This window comes from Zonotrichia albicollis, chromosome Z (genome assembly GCF_047830755.1).
Source record: "Zonotrichia albicollis isolate bZonAlb1 chromosome Z, bZonAlb1.hap1, whole genome shotgun sequence".
Classification (NCBI taxonomy): domain Eukaryota; kingdom Metazoa; phylum Chordata; class Aves; order Passeriformes; family Passerellidae; genus Zonotrichia; species Zonotrichia albicollis.
Window position 1 is genome coordinate 2,606,476 of NC_133860.1, and position 21,252 is coordinate 2,627,727.

A 21,252-nucleotide genomic window follows, 5' to 3' on the forward strand; every position below is an offset into this window, starting at 1 on the left:
CAGTGGTCAAAACTACTGCTGAACCATTGGTTAACCTGAACCCTGATGAGGAAATCCATGGCAGTGAGGCACATGACAGCAAACATTTGCCACAAACAGGGGAAATAATGCAATCTTACAAACTGTAGTTTGCACCTAGGAACATTATTGATATGACTGAGGTGACCATAGCAAAGCAAAGATGTAAATTGCATTTCATTTAGAATAAAGAGGGAGTAGAACCTGGAACACAGATTAGCTTCATCAAGTTCTGGAGGCAACTTTCTGAAATGTTAGGTTCTGCCAGTAGCAACAAGGGCCACACATTACTTTCTTCCCTCAGGCTATACAAATACGGTAATTTCTACGAAGGCAAAACCTGTAAACCATACTGACTGACATGTTTATATCTGGAGTATAAAAAGAATGAGTTTTCTACTTGTTATTTGTAAATGCCTTGCCCCTTCATGGAGACTTTGAAACACTGCATAAAAATAGAATATAAGACACCTTCCAATGGTTATCACTGCTCAACAAGGAAGAGGCATGATGGCTAGGACAGATTATATCTGGCTACATAGTATGGATGTGTCCAAGTTCTTATCAGGACACAAAACTAAAAACAAGCCACACACCTCTGGTCAGTCTGTGGTTCCTGCTTAGCACTGAAACTTTATAAAACAATTACTGTTAGGCACGAGCGACTGGTCTGTGAAAGTGGCTTTAGGGATTTTCAGTGGCTCCTCCCAAGTATCACAGCATACCCTCTGTAGCATCTAAATTACAGCATGCAATTGATTTCAAGGTGGATTCATGTTGCTCAAGATGGACATATCAAGGCTTTGCCCACATACTTACATTTGGTGTAATCATGATGTGTTGTCATAATACTCCTCTGCTTATGTGGGGCACATAAACGTCCTTTGCCACTTGAACTGTTATCTTCCAATTTCAGCTCCTTCATATGCTCCACTTACAAAATTCTTCTCCTGCCTCCCTGACTAGAATGACTCTGGTCTCTTCCCAGGAACCATCACACACACAAAAAGGAGAATAGAAGGCAAGAGCTCACAACAAGAAAGGATGGGAGCCATCCTCTGCCAGCAGAAATATTGTCAAATGCATTCAGTACTTAAAACCTTTGTTTCTGTAGGAAGATTCAACTAAGTTGTCAAATTTGGATGACAAATGACAGTGCCTGCATTTACAAAGTCTAGAAATTTATGTAACAGCAATGTAAAGCCAAATATATGTCAGGTTTCAGGACTATTTTTTAATTATAAGTTATTCCACTCTAAGCAGAATACTTAAGAGAAAAGATACACATATGTGGGAGTTTTTCGACATTTTAATGCAAATGACAATCAAAAGGCTGCTTGAGGAACATAAATGCCACACCTTATCCTTGCTGTGGTCTCTCTGGTTCTTCAATAAAATTAAACTTCTTATACAGTTAAGTGCAGGACTAAACTTTATCAGTAGTTCTTTATCAGCAGTGCGTTGGGAGTCTCAGGACTACTCAGGTAACACTCCTCCCCAAAACTAAAAAAAAAAATAAAAATAAGAAACCCCCTGAATATTTCACACAGTTGTGCAGAAAAACCCAGCTAGCTGTTTCCATTCAATTTAGGACAATAATTTGAGGAAATCTGGCACAAATTAAGCTTGTTGGACAGACCAACCAGCCTCCTTGGATAAAAAAGGCCATATTTATGACTTAAGGGGAAGTGTAACAATATTTTTTACTCTTCTGACTGAAAGAAAACATTTGATATGACACGTAGCAAGAGATTAGATACACTACAGGAGATTAAGTTGTTAAAGAAAGTCAAAACTACATGGAAGGATAAGCATAAAAATGCATTAGACAAGAGGGAGATTACAAGAAGGTTTCCTCATGTGTCATTCTGAAGCACAGTCTTATTCCTCAGCTATGTAAGTCGCCTTCATGTAAAAAAAGTGTTTCACCAGCACCAGTCACATTTTTAAAAGACAGAATTTTGGAAAGTACCAGTCCCACAGAAGTACCTGGATGACCATCCATGTTAGCCAGCAGAAGAAAGATCATTTGGTAGTACAAAGGGCAAGATTATATGCTCAACAGCTGTTAAGTGACAAGGGGGATTAGAGCATAAGACTATATGCCACCAAGTCCTAGGAGGTATCAAGAAACAAACCCATGGAAGAGAGAAATTTTGAAATTCTGTATCAGTAAACTGTACTATCTAATCATTCATGAAAAGAAAATGGGGTGAAGGGCTGAGAGAGGATTTGCTTCTTTTAGAGTAAGCACAAAGAAGGGCTCTTGAGTTATAAAAATGCCTGAAGAATAGAGAAGTAGACAGAGCAATGCAGAGATATCTTCCACAATTTCAATATATTTTGGCCCCTTATGGTTGCAGGGCAGACAACTGGAAGTAGCTGAGGTTTTGGCCACATTAAACAAGCTCTAGGCAGGTGATGTCCTCTAGCAGGTCTCTAAAAGACATCTTGAAACATAAAGGCATTTCCTAAAAAGTCCTCCAAAGAGGTAAAAACAAGCTTGTGTAAGTGAGCTCTTGAGCCTAAGATGAATCACAGCATAGATGTTAAAATGACTAACAGCCACAAATTCGCTAAAGCATGCTTGCACAGTTATCTGTCATCTGGAAACTGATAAGGAACCTTTGAAGTCCCCTCCAGATTGTTACTGGATGCATCTTAGAACAAATGAGAGTTGAGGCTGTATTTCTCTCAGGCATCAGCCCTTTTTTCTCTTGGGACATCTAGCACAGCTCCAGGTATTCAAGGATACAGATGCTCAACACAATGCCAGGGTAAGTATATTTGACAAAGGCAATTTTTGCACCATGTAGAGTGTAGAGTCACATAGTATAACTATATTAGCACAAAAAGAACAGCCAGATTCAGAAATGGAAAATAATTTCTTTCTTCTGACTGTTTAGATCCTACTATTATTTACCTGACAAACCAGTCTTATGCTTCACTTCCAGGTACTATCCTGGCTAAGCAAGGACAACCCAATGGGCTTGGAGTATCACACTGAGAATGCAGCTAAAAAGCAATCAAAATCCTCCAAGTATCATGGAAGGAAGACTTTGTGGAGATGGTAGCACCCATTAATCAGGGTAAATCAAGAGTTGCTGTAGTCACACACAGAACTTCATTAATCAGGTCATTTCCATCTGAGAAAATAATCTCCATCACAAAAGAAAACACAATGAACCTCTGCAGAAGTCCAGCACCTGTAGTGATGTAGAGCACTTTTAACAGTAAAAATTCAGTAGAAGTGATAGGCAAGAGAATTTGAAATCACATTCTGCATATAGGTCCCTTGAAACCCAGAAGATTAATACTTGTTCTCCCATGATGCTTAGACAGACTATTTCTGCTCTTTCTGAGGACTCTGTTCAAGACTTACGTGCAGGCCAGGAACTGTTTTCCAACAAGGCTGAAACAAAATTACTTATTACTATGAGATGTAATCTAATCTTGTATATCTACGTGTGTGAATCAGTTCTCATGTGATGTTGTCAAGTGGAATTACATTTCAATGGAAAATTTTGTGCAATATACAAAAATCGGATACACACTTTGCACGCACTCAAGTAAGATTCATTCCAACAGAATGATTCAGAATTGAATAGCCTAAATATTTGACTTGACATTGAGGTTTTTTCATTATAAAAATTTTTGGGTTTAAGTCCATTTGCTGCAATAAGTGGCCTGTACAATTTATGCGTGTCTTAACTGTGTGTTTTTCTACAACAGTAATGAAAGATCTCAATTTTTTTGCCAATGTTCTCCAGACACTTCCCACAATGTCTGGCGAATGCATGACTGTGTTCAACAAAAATTTCAGTTCTCTTTGTGGAGAGAAAATAGCCATGAGAATTGCCTTTCAAATATACATATATTTTTTGTTTGTTTCCCTTCTCTCCCAAAAGCTTTTTTGAAAAGGCAGATCTAGCTATACGTTGAGAACAGATTAATTGGAATTTCTTTTCTTCTGTTGTTGACATCTGCTGACAGGTTCCAAATTCAGTTAAGAATTCTGTCATAAATATTTCTAAGCTTACAAATGAACAACTAATAACAGGGTATATCAGGAGTAACTTTTCCTTCAAGCACTTTTTAAAATAAGTTATAAGTTGCATATACTTCTGTAACATCTATACACTTTAAATTTACGGACTTTGAAATCCAAAAAAATAAAATTTGAATTGTCATGTTTTAAAATATATTCTAATTATTATTCCCTTTCCTAATTTCATCTTACCTCTGTGGGAGTAACAATTCAGCAGCTCAGTTGTGACCTCTCTTGCAATGAAATAAGGCAAATTATTAGGCCAGAATTTCTCACCTCTCACATTCCTCGTACCATGCTAAAGTAGACAAGGAAAAAGCACATGGTCATCTGCACAAAAATATTCCTAAAAGCAATCTGAAAATAATGGCGCTTGCCTTGAACTTTAAACTAACTGAAATTAAGACTATTATATTTCAGAGCAGTCTTTAAAATTCAAAAGAACAGGTTGCCTACATTACTGCAACTTGGCAACAAAAAAATTTGTAACGCACCTTTTAAATGTCCTATTCCTTATATTACATCAGCCCTCCAGGAGTTTTAGAATAACCAACAGGATGCATTCCTAATATACCAAGTCACTGCTTAAAATTTGGGAATGAACAAAAGGTTCATTCTTCAGTGAGAACTATAGCTGCCCTGCCCTTTTTTCCAAGAATAAAACATTTGACATGCCGTTGATATATGTGAAACAGTTTACATGTTTCACATGTAGGAAAGCCCAGAGCAGTCGAAGTGCATCAGATGCCAAATATACCACTTATACACAAACCACTTTTGAAAACTCTTGTTTTTTAGCACATCTACCATGTATGTGCCAGATTCCTCACCTGCACATATACCCCAGATATGCTGGATCTCTGAATGAAAAAATAGCTGTGGGATATCTAGAAAATACCATAAAAATAAAAGAATTCCACTGAACAAGGACAGGTGGAGGCAAGTTGAATACTTGCCAGGTAATATCTGTTAGCTATACTTTTAATATCTACCTCATTATGCACTGAATCAGCTGTTTGCCCATTACCAGCCCTTAACACAAATTTTAAGGGTTGTGTGAATAAATACACAGCTACCATACTAACAGTATGTTTCCAGCAGAATCAAGATTCTAGCAACCGATTTACCTCATAATATTTGAAATTTATCATCTCCTCCCTATCTGGCAGCAGAGCATTGATTTCTCTTTAAGAGGAGCATCAAGATCCAGAGGCCTGGCAATTGCAGCAGCTGAAGTTCAGCCATTAATAAAACAAATTAAGAAAACACTTAAGGATTTTAACAGAATGAACCTGAGACCACACTCTCAGTGGTTTAGATCTGATTATGATGGTATGGGCATCTCCATCTACTCAGATTACTGGAGCAATGAAAGATCCTCAGTTTTTTTCCATTTAACTTAAGTGTTCCTTTAGCTTCCACTCTACTGAGATAAGCAGCTGTTAGCAGAACACCCATCCCAATAAACAGCCTAGCAATAAACCATGATCTCCCTTGCTGCCTGCACTAACAGCATCATATGCAGCAAGGTCATTAGCAGAGGAGGCACAATCAGCTATAGCTTTTTAATGCTACATTATTAAGTGAAGCAAAACAACTCTTGTGAGATGGTAGGATTCAATTTTTTTTTAGATTTGCTGCCAATAGAAAATTAAAAATATTTTAACCTTTAAGTAAATAGAACACACCTTATATTTTCAGCACAAAACTGAAGATTACCCTCAAAATCATGACACTAAATAATATTAACTATGAGACTAGCTCTATCACAGACCATCTCACTTTCTGCTCAGAAATGAGAATCACTTACTATCCTGCTACAATGCCAAATGAGCGGCTGGAAATGTCCTTATACAAATTCATCATTACGTTCCTTTAACCTTTGCCAGAAGTTTAAAAGTAAATAAACAAAAGAGGAAAAAGCCAGACAGAACACATATTTGGGCAGGCACCTTTTTAAAGCCTTGCCTCCAGTTTCAACATTAAATGGCTTGTTTTATGTCATAAGATCCCCAGCTAGACATAGGAGTACCAGATATTTTCACCAGCCCTTTCTGGCAGGTGTCTGAGATAACTCTAAGCTCCAGCCCACGCCTCAACTTGCCTGACTCAGAAAGAGCCAGGTACCAGTTTGAGCATCATATTAAATATACTGCTGTTTCTAAGAAAATGAACCATGAAACAAAAGACGAAAGGCTATGAGAACAAAAAAAAAAAAAAAAATTAGTGGGTAGGAGATGTTGTGGTAAAAAGACATTGCTTCAGTACTTGTACTTGTCTATAGATAAAAAACCAAATTAAAAAGTGGGATGAGCCCATCAATGCTTCTCAGTTTAATAGCACTTCTGCTTATTCTTCAAAAATAGCACAATATAAATACATCCTTATGACTCATCTTTCAAAAATACTTTGTATGCATATCTATATACATACTTTCATACATATATATATATATATATATATATATATATGAAAATTGGAGTGGGAAGAGAAAAAGATGCACAGAGATGGTAGTATCAGTGCTGCAGAAAGTCTGAAGGAAAGAATAGCACAGCTAACTCACGCAAAGAACAGTCCAGGAAAGGCACACACAGATAAACCACTGATTTCCAATAAAAACCTGACATTTTAAAAATACAATTAATTTCTTAAAAGGGAGACTGAACTGTGGGAGTTTCAGACAGTCCTGCAAGTGCTAAAATATAAAATGTGGAAAAAGAAGTGATTATGGTGAGAAAAGAGAAGCACAAGAATATTTTGGTGAGTGCAAAAAGTAATCTACAGAAGCTGGACGAGCTGCATTTTTTTCTTAAGCCAAATTAAGTCACCCTGCATAGGAACCTGATTTCCTCTTTGAGTTAGAAACCCCTCCAGAAGTATGCAGCAGTGAGGATGCTGGGTTTTATCCTCACCCCTTTCTAAAAAGACAGATTAAACAGTTAAGACAAACTTCTGCTTTAACAGACATTTTTGTACAAAGCTCCTACTTTGCTAAGGCTCTCTCGCTGAGGTACCACAAGGAAAGGGCAATGCTGTACTCAGTAAGTAACAGAGATGCAAGTAGGAAGTTGCGCTTATATTTCATAGTCATTGTTTATTTGGCATGCAGTAATTACCTTGTCTCTGTAAGGAAAAAAAACCCAAACCAGCATCTCTGTAGCCTAGAAGCATCTTGTTCATAACAATGAGAAAAACCCTTGGTAAGCCAAACCTTGACAAACCAAAATCACACATGTGTTTCTTTACTGAATTAAGATTCAACACTTTTTTGATAATCTACTAATGGAAGGATCTTCATTAGTTAGGTATTGAATAATATCCTTCTGTGATTGTTTTGCAATTTTGCTAGTTGTACCCTCTTTAAAGCACCTCAGAAAAGTCACATTATTAACAGCACTGTGTCTCAGTTAATGAAACCACTTTCTTGTGCACCATTAAGACTGTTGTGCATTGCAACCCACCTCTTGTACTCTGCATTTTCCTAATTACTCAGCTTAGACTTTCAGCAACTGTAGGCAGTGTAACTGTTTGTAGTCTGAGTAATGTCACCCTAGCTGGAATGTGAAATGGCTTCTATACTGTCACACTCCAACACTGACAGAGGAATAAATTATTACTGCTGTATTTGCATCAAGATGTGCCTGATGCAACTGAGTGAAACAAGACACCTCAAATGTCCTCTCAGTACTCCAGAGAAACAACTACCTTAACTTTTACTAAGGTGTTCAAATCTACTTACAGAGAAAAATCATAACTATGGAACTTGCCTTCTTAATGGCCTATGAACCCATAAAAGCTTTATAGTACCCCTGGACTTTCACATTCTTATATTTAAAGCTATTATACGCTCAGCATGAAAGCATATCCCATCAACTTCAAACACATTGTGTCAAACATGAACTTGAGACTTTTTAGCTCTTGTCCATGTGGGTTGAACGCTTGAACTATGATTAAATTGTGTTTTCATACAACACAGTATCTGTGTTCTTCCACTGCCAGGGTAAGAGATTGACAGATGTCTTTTAATAATAATTTTTAAAATAACTCTAATACCTAAACATCAGGGAAATACTTCAAACCAAAAAGCACATCTAAAGCACACCTTCGAAACAGTTTTATTAAATAAAATGTAGCCCTGTCACAATTTTGATAACTGAATGGGAGAACAAATAAGCTCATGCTGTGAGGTGAATCTCACTGCACCCATCCTCACTGCTGAGCTCATTAAAGTCTCACTTGCCTGTCTTGTTGCCTCAATAGCTTTCCACTTGTCTCCAAGCTTCACTCACAACTTCTGACACTACTATAATCTTACTCACTTCCTATGACAACTTTTTGAGGACCAGAGCTTCCTACCTGGCCCTTTGAAATTCTAAGTGATCCAGTCACAGGTATTTCCTTTTCTTGTATCCTACTCTCTTGAGAGATGACTAGCAAAATTACCTAGGAGCACATCTGACTGTTGAGAACTTCTGGTATCTGGGAAACCTTTAACAACAAAAGCTGGCTTACACTGCACAAGTAGAGAAATCTGAATGAGTAAATCTACTACAGACTTGATCTCTCCATGATAACAACCCTCAAAATAAAAATAAAAAGAGCAAATATGGAAATCTATTCTAACCAGTCAGCTTTTCCAATGAGAAAGCTATTTCAGCATTTCAGGTTAGAGTCACCTTAGTTCTACTTTAAACCTACTTGGCTGCATCCCTACAAACCTATGGGGCCTGACGAGATTCATCTGACAATACCCAAAGAGCTGGATGATGCCATCATAAAGCCTTCCTCGATGGGTTTGGCGTCTTCTTGGAAACCCAGAGAGGTCTCAGCTGACTGGAAGCTGGAAACTTTCTCCTGATTTCCAAAAAGATCAAGAAGGAAGCCTCTGGAAACTACAGGGTGTCAGCATCACTTCAGTGCCTGGTAAAATCATGGAAAAGACTATTCTGGGAGGTTTTGAAAAAATACTGGGACGACAACACAGTCATCAGTGACAGCCAGCACACCTTCATGAGGGGAAACTCCTCATTACCAAAACTGACTACCTTCTACAACAGGGTAACCCACTGAGTTGATCTAGGAAAACCAGTAGAGGTAATTTTTCTGGCTTCAGCAAAGCCTTGGAAACTGTCTCTCCTTCTAGACAAATGCCCAGCAGAGAGCTGGATGTTACCTGATGAGTGAGCAATTGGCTCATGGGTTGGGCACAAAGGGTTGTGGCGAATGAGGCGACATCAGACTGGAGTCTGTTCATTAGTGGGGTTCCACAGGGCTCCATCCTCAGCCCACTCCTCTTCAACATCTTGGACAAGGAATTCAAAGGCAGGTCAGTGACACTAAGAAGGAAGGAATTAACACCACTGGAAGGTGGTGTTAATTCCCTTAAGGGTAGAGAGGCCCTCAGACAAACCTCAAGAAATTAGTGAGCTGAGCATCAACTATATGAAACATCAACCATAGGAAGTTTAACAAGCGCTGGATTCTGCACCTGGGAGGGGCAACCCTGTCTGTACACACAGCCTGGGGAATGAGAGGCTGGAGAGCAGTGCCATGGAAAGGGACCTGGGCATCCTGGTCAGTGACAAGTTGAACATGAGCCAGCAGTGCCCTGGCAGCCTGGGGGGCATCAGGCCCAGCATTGCCAGCCAGGGAAGGGAGGGGATTGCCCTGCTCTGCTCTGGGGCAGCCTCACCTCGAGTGCTGGGCGAGTTTCGGGTGCCACAGTATAAAGCAGACATTGAGCTGCTAGAGAGCATACAAAGAAGGGCAAGGAGGATGGTGAAGGAGGGGAAGCCATATGAGGAGTGGCTGAGGTGCCTCAGTCCCTTCAGTGTGGGGAAGAGGAGACTGAAGGGAGATCTCTTAGTGGTCTTCAACATCCTTATGAGGGGAAATGAAGAGGCAGGCACTCTCTTCACTCTTGTGACCAGTGAGAGGACTCAAGAAAATAGCATGAAGCTTTGCCAGGGGAGGTTTAGACTGGATATCAGGAAATGGCTTTTTTACCCAGAGAGCTGCTGAGCACTGGAACAGGCTCCCCAAGAAAGTGGTCACAGCATCAAGCCTGAGCCCCAGAAGTTTTTGGACAATGCTCTCAGGCACATGGTGTGATTCTTGGGATGTCCTGCACAAGGCCAGGAATTGGACTTGATGATCCTGATGGGTCCTTTCCAACTGAGTATATTCAATTAATCACTGAGGGGAAATATTTAGAAATGAAGAGAAAATAAATAGCTGTAATGAATTAACATATTACCATTATTATAGTATTTCTAGAGAGCAAGTACTTATAATCTGGCAATAACAAACAAAACTTTTCATTTGCTTGTTTATTTAGACAAAACATTCCAATTTTTTTTCTCCTTTCACCTCTGCAGTCACTGTGATTCACAGGGTTTCATAACATGTCAGTTTCTCTGCAATTCACAGTAAACTTAAAAATATTGCAACAGGAGATTACCTGTTTTGAATACTCTCCACAAAACACTTCCATTATGTCATTAAAGCAATTATGTTATCTAAAAGCAAAAAGAACATAAGAATACCAGGAAAAAAATACATGTACCAGGAAATAATAAGACTCTTCTTCTTTCCACATTCATTTTAAAATGTCACAGGATTGTTGAAATGCTGCTTCATCAGAAGAAATCAATTATGTCTGGAAAGAGTTGCTTTCAGCTACACAGAAAACAGGTTATAAGAGGACACATCTATCACTGTCCAGCCAGGTTAGACTAAGTTGTGCTTTTATAGCCAATATTACCATCTCCAATAGATTAATAAGTCCTTCTCTGTATTATGTTATGATGAATAAAACCTCTCATAAGCCTCATATAAATTCCAAAAGCTTACACATGCCTCACAGTAGCTGCATCCTATGGCAAAAACAAAACCATAGAGGAAAAAAAATGTGAAGCGTAAAATTGTCCCCTGATCTAGACAAAAGTTTTCATGCTCCTTGTCAAAGGTCTAGAGATTTCTCATCTTCTTGCACTGTTGTTGTTTGTTTTTCTTCTTTTTTCCTTGCTTCTAAGTGTTCTCTGTAATTTAAAAATATTTATCTTTCTAATTAATTCCATTATTTTCGAGGACCCCTCAGCCAGTGTACAGAAAGATAACAGATAAAGCATCCTACAGGAAAGCAAGTTCTCAGAAGGTTGTTTTTTTTCTTTGTTTGTTTGTTTTCCTTTTGTGGATTGGTCATGGACAACAACACCTCTTACACAGCAGCTCTCAGACTCACAAGTTTATCCACATCCAGCATACAACTGGAAGTGCTCAACATGTAAAACAAGTCTATCAATTCTGGATATTCTGGAAATCAATCTCTTAATAAAAAGGGAGGTCAGCCACCACTTAAAAATTATCAGGCCCTAAAGAAGTGAATCAGATAAAGCCAGAAATCCCCAATTATGAATAATTTTAAAATTCTGCTCATGGAGTTTGACTCTATCATTCTAATTATTAAACAACCACCTTCTTTTGAAATACATGTACTTTCATTTCAGATACAGAATAAGCTATACATTAATAATTAATGATTATTATCTCCATAAGAAAGGAAGAAAAAGAGCAAAATAACTCCAGTCTTTGGGATTTTCTTACATGCTATGCCTTCAATATAATAATCCCTTATGTCTTTTCAGGGGAGACAAGCAGATGAGAATTGTGAAAATTGAACTACCGTTCAGCTTTGTTATTTTAATGAGAATTCATTTCCCCTCTTCACTTAGTTTTGGAATTTTTTTCCTGTTTTTCTTGTCTTTAGTGCTAAAAATCACATTATAGCTCTGCAATGACTTGCATTACATATTACTGTGGTCACCAATATTACACTCTGCTCTACCAGGTACAGAATGCTACTCTTAAAAGCTAAAGTCATAGAATAAATTAGCATGGACAGGACTTCTGAGGGCTGTCCTATACAAGCATTTTCCAGAATTATTTAAATCCAAATTCAGAAACTTTTCCTTCAAAACAAAATTTAGCTATTTCAAAATCACCTCAGACTAATCATAAATTAGTCTGATCCCTAAAATCATAATGAATTACTAACCTTTAAAAAAATCACACTACTTAACAGACTAGTCCACACATGCATCAAAAAGTAATGAATAGAATATAATATTTTTTCCCACCCCCGCTAAAGGAACAAACTCAAGATCAACTATTCAGACAAATATTTAGGACTGGTCTGTTATAGGAGCTTCTTAACTGGTTTCCTCACTGGATACCAGCTGCAGGGAGACACCAGGCAATATATTCAGGAGAGATTCTATAAAAAGGCAACCTCATATATAGGTTCAGGAAACCCCATTTAAAGTGAAGCTTAAATAGTTATAATTTCTAGCTTTATTACTAAAGCATCCAAATAAGCAGTCAGGAATAGTGTTGCTCATCCATGGCACATAGAAATAAATGTAGGAAAACATGAAAAAACACTCTGCTATATGCTAGATAAAAAATTTTAAAGCCACTTTAAAGTTGCAAAAATTAGAAGAAGCAGCATCTGCCTAAAATAAAGCTAGACAAAATGTACAATTTGTCATACATGACAAATTGTTCATGCACAGGATTAGTTAGACTCCCTTCTGCTACCAAGAACTTAAAAAATTAACAACAAAAAAAATATTTCAGAGACACTGTGTTATTTTCCATCTTACAGTACTAACAAATTATTCTACCAGTCCTTGCCCTGGGCTAGAACTACCATTTTTATTTTTCATAAGAAGTGCGTTTTCACACCTGATAACCAGGGTAGGCACGCTTATAAGATTTTCAGGCAGGCAAAGTGTAGGCAACAGTTACTATCTGTGCTAGTGCACATCTTGTAAATTAGTTCTCAAAGGACTTTGTGATGTAGATTTACACAATCCCAAGGTCTCAGTCTGGCAGGGACTTGGGGAGGTTTCTAGCCCCAGCTGCAGCTGAGAGGGACAGATGAGGTGGCTCAGGGCCTGGGATGTGAAACCCCCAAGCCAGGAAAAAGCCCCCTTTCCACCGGCCCTGGCTCCCTCACCAGCACAACCTCCTAGATTATAATGTCACAGCCCAGCCACAGAAGCCTGGCTAGAGCAAAGGCAGCTGGCATCCACTGCTCTCCTCTCAGCCCAATTACATTGCAGAAGGCGTGAGGGCTGGATCCAGCTCAAATGATCCTTGGGAAATCCTTACTCACTGTTTCCTGTCACTGTCAGCTCCTCCACGTGCCCAGATGTGGGTTCCAGGAGGTCTCCTTCCTTGGTTTCACCTCAGGCTGATGGCCAGCTTTCCTCCTCCCCCAGCCAGGCCAGCGAGTGCAGAGGCCTGGCAGACACGGGAGGTGAGGACCTGCCTTACCCATGTCTGCTGCCATGGCATCACCTTCACCTGCAGGATCCTGACAGGAAGGCATTGCACACCGAGGAGTCAGTGATCCACACACAGGTAACAACCTGAGCACAGCCTGGCCTCTGCTGCGCGGGACTGCACACACGGCTTGGCCTTCAAGCTGCACTGTGCTGCACAAATTCCTTGATTGCCAGACAAACTCCTTTTAGGACAGGGGCCTGCAGACAGCTCCCCCGCATCAGCAGCAATTTCAGCACCTGCACCTCCATGCCTTCATCAAGAACTACAGCAATAAATTCTTGTAAGAACAATGTTTCTGCTTGCCAGCAGAAAATACAAATATATTTGAGCTATTGTTTGGGAGAAAATCATACAATAGCTAAAATGAGCAAACAAGTCAGCCTTGTATGGACAGGGTCACAGTGTGCTGTTCAAGCACCATTCAGGAACAAAGTGTTTTCCTTACCCTCCAGCAATCTCCTGCATGGCTGGTGTTCTGATGTATTACATTTCCCAAAGAGGATGGAGGTGTTCAGAGAAAGCTCCATCTGCTTCCTTACCCTGGTCAGTGATCTGTAGCACAACCCAAAACACCCAACAAACGCTCCTCTGACCCTGACCCACAAGCTCTATGCAGACCTGAACCCTACATATCTGAGCTGCTCCTCCACGTGAAGGGCAGCCCTATTCTTCCTCTTCCCTGCCTGCCTCTCCTGAAGGGCTTGTCTCCATCAATCACAGCACTGCCACATCACAGGTATCCCAGCAATATCCCAGCAATATCCCAGCAATATCCCAGCAATGCTGCCCAGCTCTGACCACAGGCTGAGCCCTGGGCCCTGCTGCTCGAATTCCCAGCAGTGTGCAGACAGGAACACACCCTGCACCCTACTTTAACAGGCCCAAGCTTTGCCTTGTTACTCCCACACCGTGTACTTTTGCTTTCTGTACTTGCTCCACCACTTTATCATACAGCTCAGGGCTGTAATGTGCCTCCCATGTCACTGCTAGTGTAACACTCCTCACCAGACAGGCCAGCCTCATGGCAAAGGTGCTTTTGCTACAATAAATGAGAAAGGGAAAATGACATCAGATTTCTCAAATTCACTAATATGAAACTCACAGGTCAAGCTAAATTTTGTCCAATCTGCTCCATAACAAACCTGAAATTCAGCTCTTCACTCAGTGGATTATACCTGTCTACATAATGTTCCTCACTCACATACACACGGTTCTGTTCTGCCATCTCTGGGAGAGATTACTTCTCATCAGTCATCTGTACTCGGCCCATCTGATTTTCAGCGTCCAAGACAGGACCAATGACCTGGTTCACAGCTACAATTTCACTGGTGCCACAGCAAAGTAAAGTTTTATGTCACGTGGTCTTATGTTTCTCACTTGTCATTTTGTATCTTAGCTACTGTAAATATCCTGGGGAAAATTTCACCTCAAAAGCAATTTAATCTTTGAACAAAAGAAAAAAAATCTGCTGTGATCAGAAACTGTAGAGCAGAGCAGCCAGTTTTCTCAGTTTTTATTGAACTAGAACACCGTGCAGTGTCTGCTTAAAATGGGTTGGAAAACTCACGTAATTCAGAGGCTCCAAGTACAAATGACTCTCAAGATCTTGGCAGAAAACATCCAAATTCCCTTTATGGGCAGAAATTCAACGTGATCCAAAATGTGACCTGCTGATTTGCATGGCAAAATTTTTATCAGCTTGATTAGGGGGGTTCCACACTCTTTCCCCTTTCCAGATTTTTACACAAGCAGATGATAGAGAGAGGAAAAAAGGCTTAATTTCTAAAGCTATAACCATATTTCACTCCTTCAATATGTAATGCCTTCACTCAAAATGAAACCAGGGTTATTCTAAACAAAGATCATAGCTAGACATCATTTGGAGTCAGCCACATGTGTGCTCTATGCAGCATTGGCTCTTGCAAACCTTTTCCATCTCAAATATACTTCACTTCTTCAGCTCCTGTCAATGCAGCAATTTCTTCTCTATCACTCAAACACTAATAGCAAAACAAGGAAAATAAAATTTAACATCCCTCCATCCCACTCTCACCCCCCCAAACCCCCTTCCTGATCATTTTTGGTAAAGAAATAATATTACCAATTATCCTTTAGGAATTAAAGTAATAAAACAGCAGCCAACCCTTAGGATTATTCAATAAAAATGTAACACGTAATGAATAAGTGTGAAACATCAGTATCAGCAGTTTCAACAAGTGTGTAAAGAAAAGGAAGGCCAGAAAATACAGATTTGGAGGGGGGAAAAACAAAAAGTACACATGCATATCATCACTTGTACCAAACTCCTGCTTCAGCACTGCACCCCAAAAATTCTCCTCAGACAAGTCACAACCTTTAAAAAGTAAACTGTGGCAGACAAACAGAAGTCAGCACAAGAGAAAAAATAATTCAAGGAACAAGGCTGGGGGGATAAGGCCAAAACACTGATGTTAAACAGACTGAAATATTACACTTTATTTCCCTCCCCCTCCCCTGGGATAGTGTGGTTGCAAGTGGGAAGGGGAAAAAAAAAAAGGTGCTGGTGGAAAATGTCTCAAAAATTACTATGTTCTGGCATTTCTTTGGAAAGTGGTTCCAAGTGATTTATTCTTAGTGTTGAAATGTGATTTCAGAAACCCTATTCTCTCATTAAAAAAAAGGCACAAACGAAGAAGACAAATTAATAGTTACCCATTCTCAACAAAAAACCCATGTTTTCCAAAAACTGACAAAAATTTAAAAAAAAATAATAAAAACTCTAACAAATTACCAAACTAAAAAATTCAGAATCTGTCATTCCCATCTGTCCTGCACTTGATGAAGTTTAGTGGGCTTAATGTAATGAAAATTCATTAACATGAAAACCACCAATATAGTACTACTTTAGAGAAAAGGAAAGGAAAGGAAAAAGTTGCTCATCCTCTCAGAAAGATTCTGCAAAAGCAAAGATTAAGCAAAGATTAATACAACCTTTCAATTCTGGCGAAACACTTGCAACCTGAATCCCATTCAGGGTTCTGGCTGGAGTAAGAATTCATCTCAGCTGTAAGCCACAAGAACAACAACGTTGTTTAGAACAACAGAAACTCAACAAGCCCTCAAAAAAAAAAAACCAAAACAACCCCCCCCCCACAAACCATCCAACCTACACCAGCCCTCAACTGCACAGTGCATTTTTCTGATGAGTTCTAGCCATATGATCCTTACCTGGGTTTAAGCCATCTATTGCAAAGTTTGTGTATTATTGGAAAAACCCACTCCAAAACCCCACTCTAAACTACTGTATTTTAATCTACAGCATGGTACAGATGAATGCAATGCTACTCCCATTCCCCCTCCACAAGATAATGTTGTTAATTTGTATGATGCTTTCTTGTTGCCATGACATCCTTTATACCGTAGGTCTCTTTACCCTTACGCTATTTTCCCCTCTGAAATTCAACCCGTGGTCATTTTACCCCCAGGTCAAAAGCTTGTGAACGTATGTATGTTTGTTTTCAAAATTATACATTTGATCTGTTGAATAAGATTTATAACTCCAGACCTCAGTCTGCTTTAGGTAAGAATACACAGTGCTCTTTCTAAGCACGTGAGAACTGAGACAGTCCTTGGACAGTGAGAAGTTCTTCCAAAAGCTGTGTTTCTGTGTGTTTGTTCAGCACTTACCTACAGGATTCCGATCCCAAGGAGACAGGCCATCAAGCACTCTAATAAATATCACCCCTGTTTGAACGCTCAATTTGTTCTCTCAATTTTCCTTTATGGTAAAGATGCTCGTTTTCCTAACTTAAAATCTATGCTGTAGCATGCACCTCCATTAAAATGTTTGCCTACCCACCCCAGAGTTTTCCCGGCACATCCCATCGATCTGGCTGAAGGCAGATACACCAACAAGGGGGCATCCGCCCGAGAGGAAAACCTCGGGTTCCCAAGGGGCTGCTTTCTGCCTACATCCCTTCGGAGCTTTCGCTTATGATCGCTCCCACTGTTCCCTCAGACGCACACCGAGGGCGCGGGTGGCAGGCAGATATTGCCCCCACGCCAGCGGCGCTCCGGGCCGAGCCGAGCCGAGCTCCGCTCCTCAGGGAGCGCCAGGACAGAGCCGAGCCGGAGACCCGCACCTGGGAACAGCTACAAAGTCAGGCTCGGCGCACGGGAAAGGCGATTCCTCCTCCCGAAACGCAACAGGTCGGTGCTTACCCCCCCCGCCCCAGCCCTCGGAGCGAGGAGGTACCCGAAGGGTGCAGCATGGCCGGGCACTGTCAGTGTCGCGGTCACTCACCGGCAGCGCGGGCGAGGAGGCTCCGGTGCGCTTGGAGCCGCGCCGGGAGCTGAGGCGCCGCCAGGACTCGGCCAGGCGCCCCCGGCCGCCGCTGTTGGCGCCCTCGGCGGCGCTGCCCCGCTCGGCTCTGCCGGGGCTCAGCCGCCGCTGCTCCATGCCCGCGGCGCGGCTGAGCCCCGCAGCCGCCCCGGGCCCGCCTCGGGCGCTTTATGGGCGCGGCGGAGGGGCGGGACGAGGCGGGGCGGCGGGGCGGCATCCCCGGGCCCCGGCGCTGCCCCGAGGGGCTCCGGGCGGGCCGCCCGTCCCGCGGCGAAACCGGGTTTCGGGCTGCAGCGTGAATTAGAGAACAGGCACAGAAAGAGAAAGGGACAGGTAGGTGTACTGTGCTCAGACGTGACAAGTTGTGACACCTGCTCATCTCCCGTCTAGATGGTGCCAAAATCGTTTCAGGAGGCTTTTTCCAAATACACTACGTTAATAGCTCTAGGGAAATAAATTAGTCGTTTCCTATAATAAAATATGTTAGTCCTTAATGTCTAGCAACAGTCACATGTGCGCAGCCTCCACTCTAAGCCAAGCGTTTTCCCCTACTCTTTGCACATCGGAGGGTGAAAACACCAAGTCAGGGAGAGATGGCAAAGTACCTGTTGTACTGTGACACACTTTGGGGGGCCATGTGGCCTGCTTTTCTTTCTTAAGATCAAGAAGGAGCTCCTCTGAAATTTAGTCTCATTATTAGTACCCTAACGGCTTCTGCAGTGCTGGTCAGGGTCCTGGTTCATTACGCCCTTTCAGGCACTTGAGAACACAGGGGTTCATCATCTGTGCGTGCTGAGCACAGGACACTGCTGCAGTGCCACGGAGGAAATCTGCCTCATCTCTGCCCTCCAAGCTCACTGCTGATTTTTCTTCCCAAAGGTAGAGGATGCTCAAGTCTCCACAGCTGAAATAATAAGGCAGCTAATCTCTGTTTTCCAGGCAAGATTAAAAACACGGGGAGTGTTTTGCAGGTATTAAACCATTGATTTGCATTTATGATTTAACCCTTTTTTTAAGGATTTGTTGAAAGGCCATTTTACTGATAAAGTCAGACATATCCCTGCTCCTTTCTCAAGTAGCTAACTATCTAAAAAGATGTTATGACACTATAATGAATGATATTATTCTATCTATAGCTTAAGTGATTTGTGAAAGCATGTATTTTCATCACAGTGTATCTAATGTCATAGTATTAAACAAAAATACTGGGTCAGAGTTTCCAAAGAACATGTTAAACTCCTTACTAAATACATGTTAGAAGAAAATGATTAAGGGGTTTGTTGTGACTTTAGGTAGTCTAATGCTCTGCAAACCCCTAGTCACACTCCAGACTTCTATTCAGTGGAGACAGGCATTATTGGGAGGATCTGTTTTTCCAATTCCTGTGACTATAGTGGGAAGTCACTTCATTTGGGTGAATTATTGCCATGAATGCTTTTATCTTCATTTATTCCTCTCTGAGGCACATCAGCATTTGGTCAGCTTTGCTGATTGTGTTAATTAGCTATATCATTTTAATGATGATTTTTAAAGTTTAATAGATTAATGGATTAATCTGCAGATTAATTCTCTGACATCTCCTCTATCTCTTAGTAGTAACTATTAAATATCCCAAATCCCATGTTTTCCTTAAAATATTCTTTAGAGGAATCTAGTGATTTTCAGATCCCACAAAAATCTGTAAGCAAGTTAAAAAGTCAAATTACATAAAACTCATTAGACATGTTCTTATGGATTCTTGTTGGGACAATGGGGAAAAAGAATATCAAGAAATCAAAAGAATTAAAATGCTGTTGTTATGGTCTTTATCAACATACTACATGCCTGGCTAGAAATTATTTTCATTCCTGGCAGAGACTGCATGTTATGAGTGCAGTTGCCTGATATTGTCATTTCAGCCCTTCTTATTCCACCTACAAACTTATTCTTCACAGTCATTCATTAGTATGTTCAAATATTTATCAAGAACTACATGAAGGCATGTGAATAAGTGGTGACAGGGTGGTGACATTTGTCTGATTTAGATCTTCTGACTGAGCAGAGTCCAAGACCCACTGAAGTGTTTGGAACAGTTTGAACTACTGAGAGGCTTGGGAGCAGTCATTCAAGGCTGATGAAAAGCTTTCTTTTCACTTTTCATTAACAAGAAAAAAGTTACAAGGAGATTTATGCTGGAAGGGGCCACTGAAGGTCACCTAGTCCAAGCCTCTCCCTAAAGTAGGTTTGTGTACATCAGTTTGCCCAGGGCTTTGTCCAGTCAGGTCTTGGAAAAACCCAGAACTGAAAATTTCATTGCTCCTCTAGACAATGTTTCAGTGTTTAAGCATGGTCTCAGTCAAAAAGCTTTCCATTACACCTAACTGGAATTTCTCATGTTCCTACATTTGTGTGTTTCTGCTTGTTCCCTCACCATATAATTTCATGGGCAGCCTGGCTCTATCTTCTATACACCTTCTCACTCAGCAGTCAGGGGCAGCAATTCAGACTCCCTGGAGTCTCTGTCCTTGAGACTGGACAACCTTATGCTCCCAGCCTTGTCAGTCATATGAGACTCTCTGCAAAGAGCTGGAAGTAACCTCACATTTTTCAGTCCTGGTGCTCATGGGGGAGGTTCAGTCACCCCAATGTCTGCTGGGGCACTCTGCATGCAGGCACAAGCAAACATTGGCCTGTTCATGAATCTGCTTGAAAGAGGACAAGCACCTCAAGTTAAAAGGGGTGCAAGAGAGTTGGTTGTTAATCGAGGAAGCAAGGAAAGGATGGCCTCCCCCATGCTCCAGAGCAATCCATCCTGATGAGCAAGGAATTCAGGAACACACCAGGAGGCCTGCATGGAGACTGGGGCAAGGAGATCAGGACAAAACACAGATGCAAGGAAAGTGTACCGAAGGCAAAGGCAGTGACAGGATGCCTGGGAGGAATACAGAGATCCTAGCATCTTCTAGCATAAAGGGTTGACATCAGGAAAGCTGATGCCCAGCTGCTGTTGGGTCTGGCAAGGATGTCTTGAGGGAAAACCTGTGAATGAAGGCCCTGTGCATATTTCATAACTATGGTATAAGAAACAGAAAAGCAATCATAAGCACCATGTAAAAATGTGCTATTCCTTGCCATGTTTCTGAGAAAAGTCCTCTTCCTGTTAGTGAAGAATTTGTATTTATATCTGCTTTAGGTGTACTCAGATTGCTGTCACAGCAGCATGGTTCTGCCACAGCTGTTACTGAGAGTCTTCTGTGGGACTGTCATCTTTGCAAGCTTGCCATCGCTGTGATGATGTAGGGCACAAACAATTCATTATTGGGCTTGAAAGTGCTTCTGCTTTTGCCTCAAACTCATGAGATTCCTTTTCAAAGTGTGGGTCATAATGGAAAATACACATTTTTCAAAGGCCAAGTACTCTGCCAAACTTTTTTTCTTTTTAGTAAACAAATTCCTCTCAAAATTTTCTACTAGTACAGGAAAAACCCAATAACTGATGCTAATGATTCACTTCCCTTAAAACAGGAAAAGTGTT

General features: G+C 40.9%; 1 protein-coding gene and 1 long non-coding RNA gene across 8 annotated transcripts in view; one reads left to right on the forward strand and one right to left on the reverse strand.

Moving 5' to 3' along the window:
• Window positions 1-21,252, reverse strand: part of TRPM3 (transient receptor potential cation channel subfamily M member 3) — a 411,968-nt gene that overhangs the window by 367,554 nt on the left and 23,162 nt on the right. For 2 of the 7 annotated variants that reach the window (XM_074532489.1, XM_074532491.1), the window contains exon 1: window positions 17,700-17,904. The exons of 3 other annotated variants lie outside the window; for them this stretch is intronic. In XM_074532489.1, coding sequence (XP_074388590.1) covers window positions 17,700-17,855 — 156 coding nt within the window. In that variant the 5' untranslated portion in view covers window positions 17,856-17,904. Of the gene's footprint in view, window positions 1-17,699; window positions 17,906-21,252 lie in introns of those variants that run through there. 2 more of the 7 variants (XM_074532488.1, XM_074532494.1) reach the window with 2 other exon arrangements.
• Window positions 17,252-21,252, forward strand: part of LOC113459599 (uncharacterized) — a 43,417-nt gene continuing 39,416 nt past the window's right edge. Inside the window, exon 1 of the long non-coding RNA XR_012578023.1 lies at window positions 17,252-17,605. This is a non-coding gene — a long non-coding RNA (uncharacterized LOC113459599). The remainder of the gene's footprint in view (window positions 17,606-21,252) is intronic.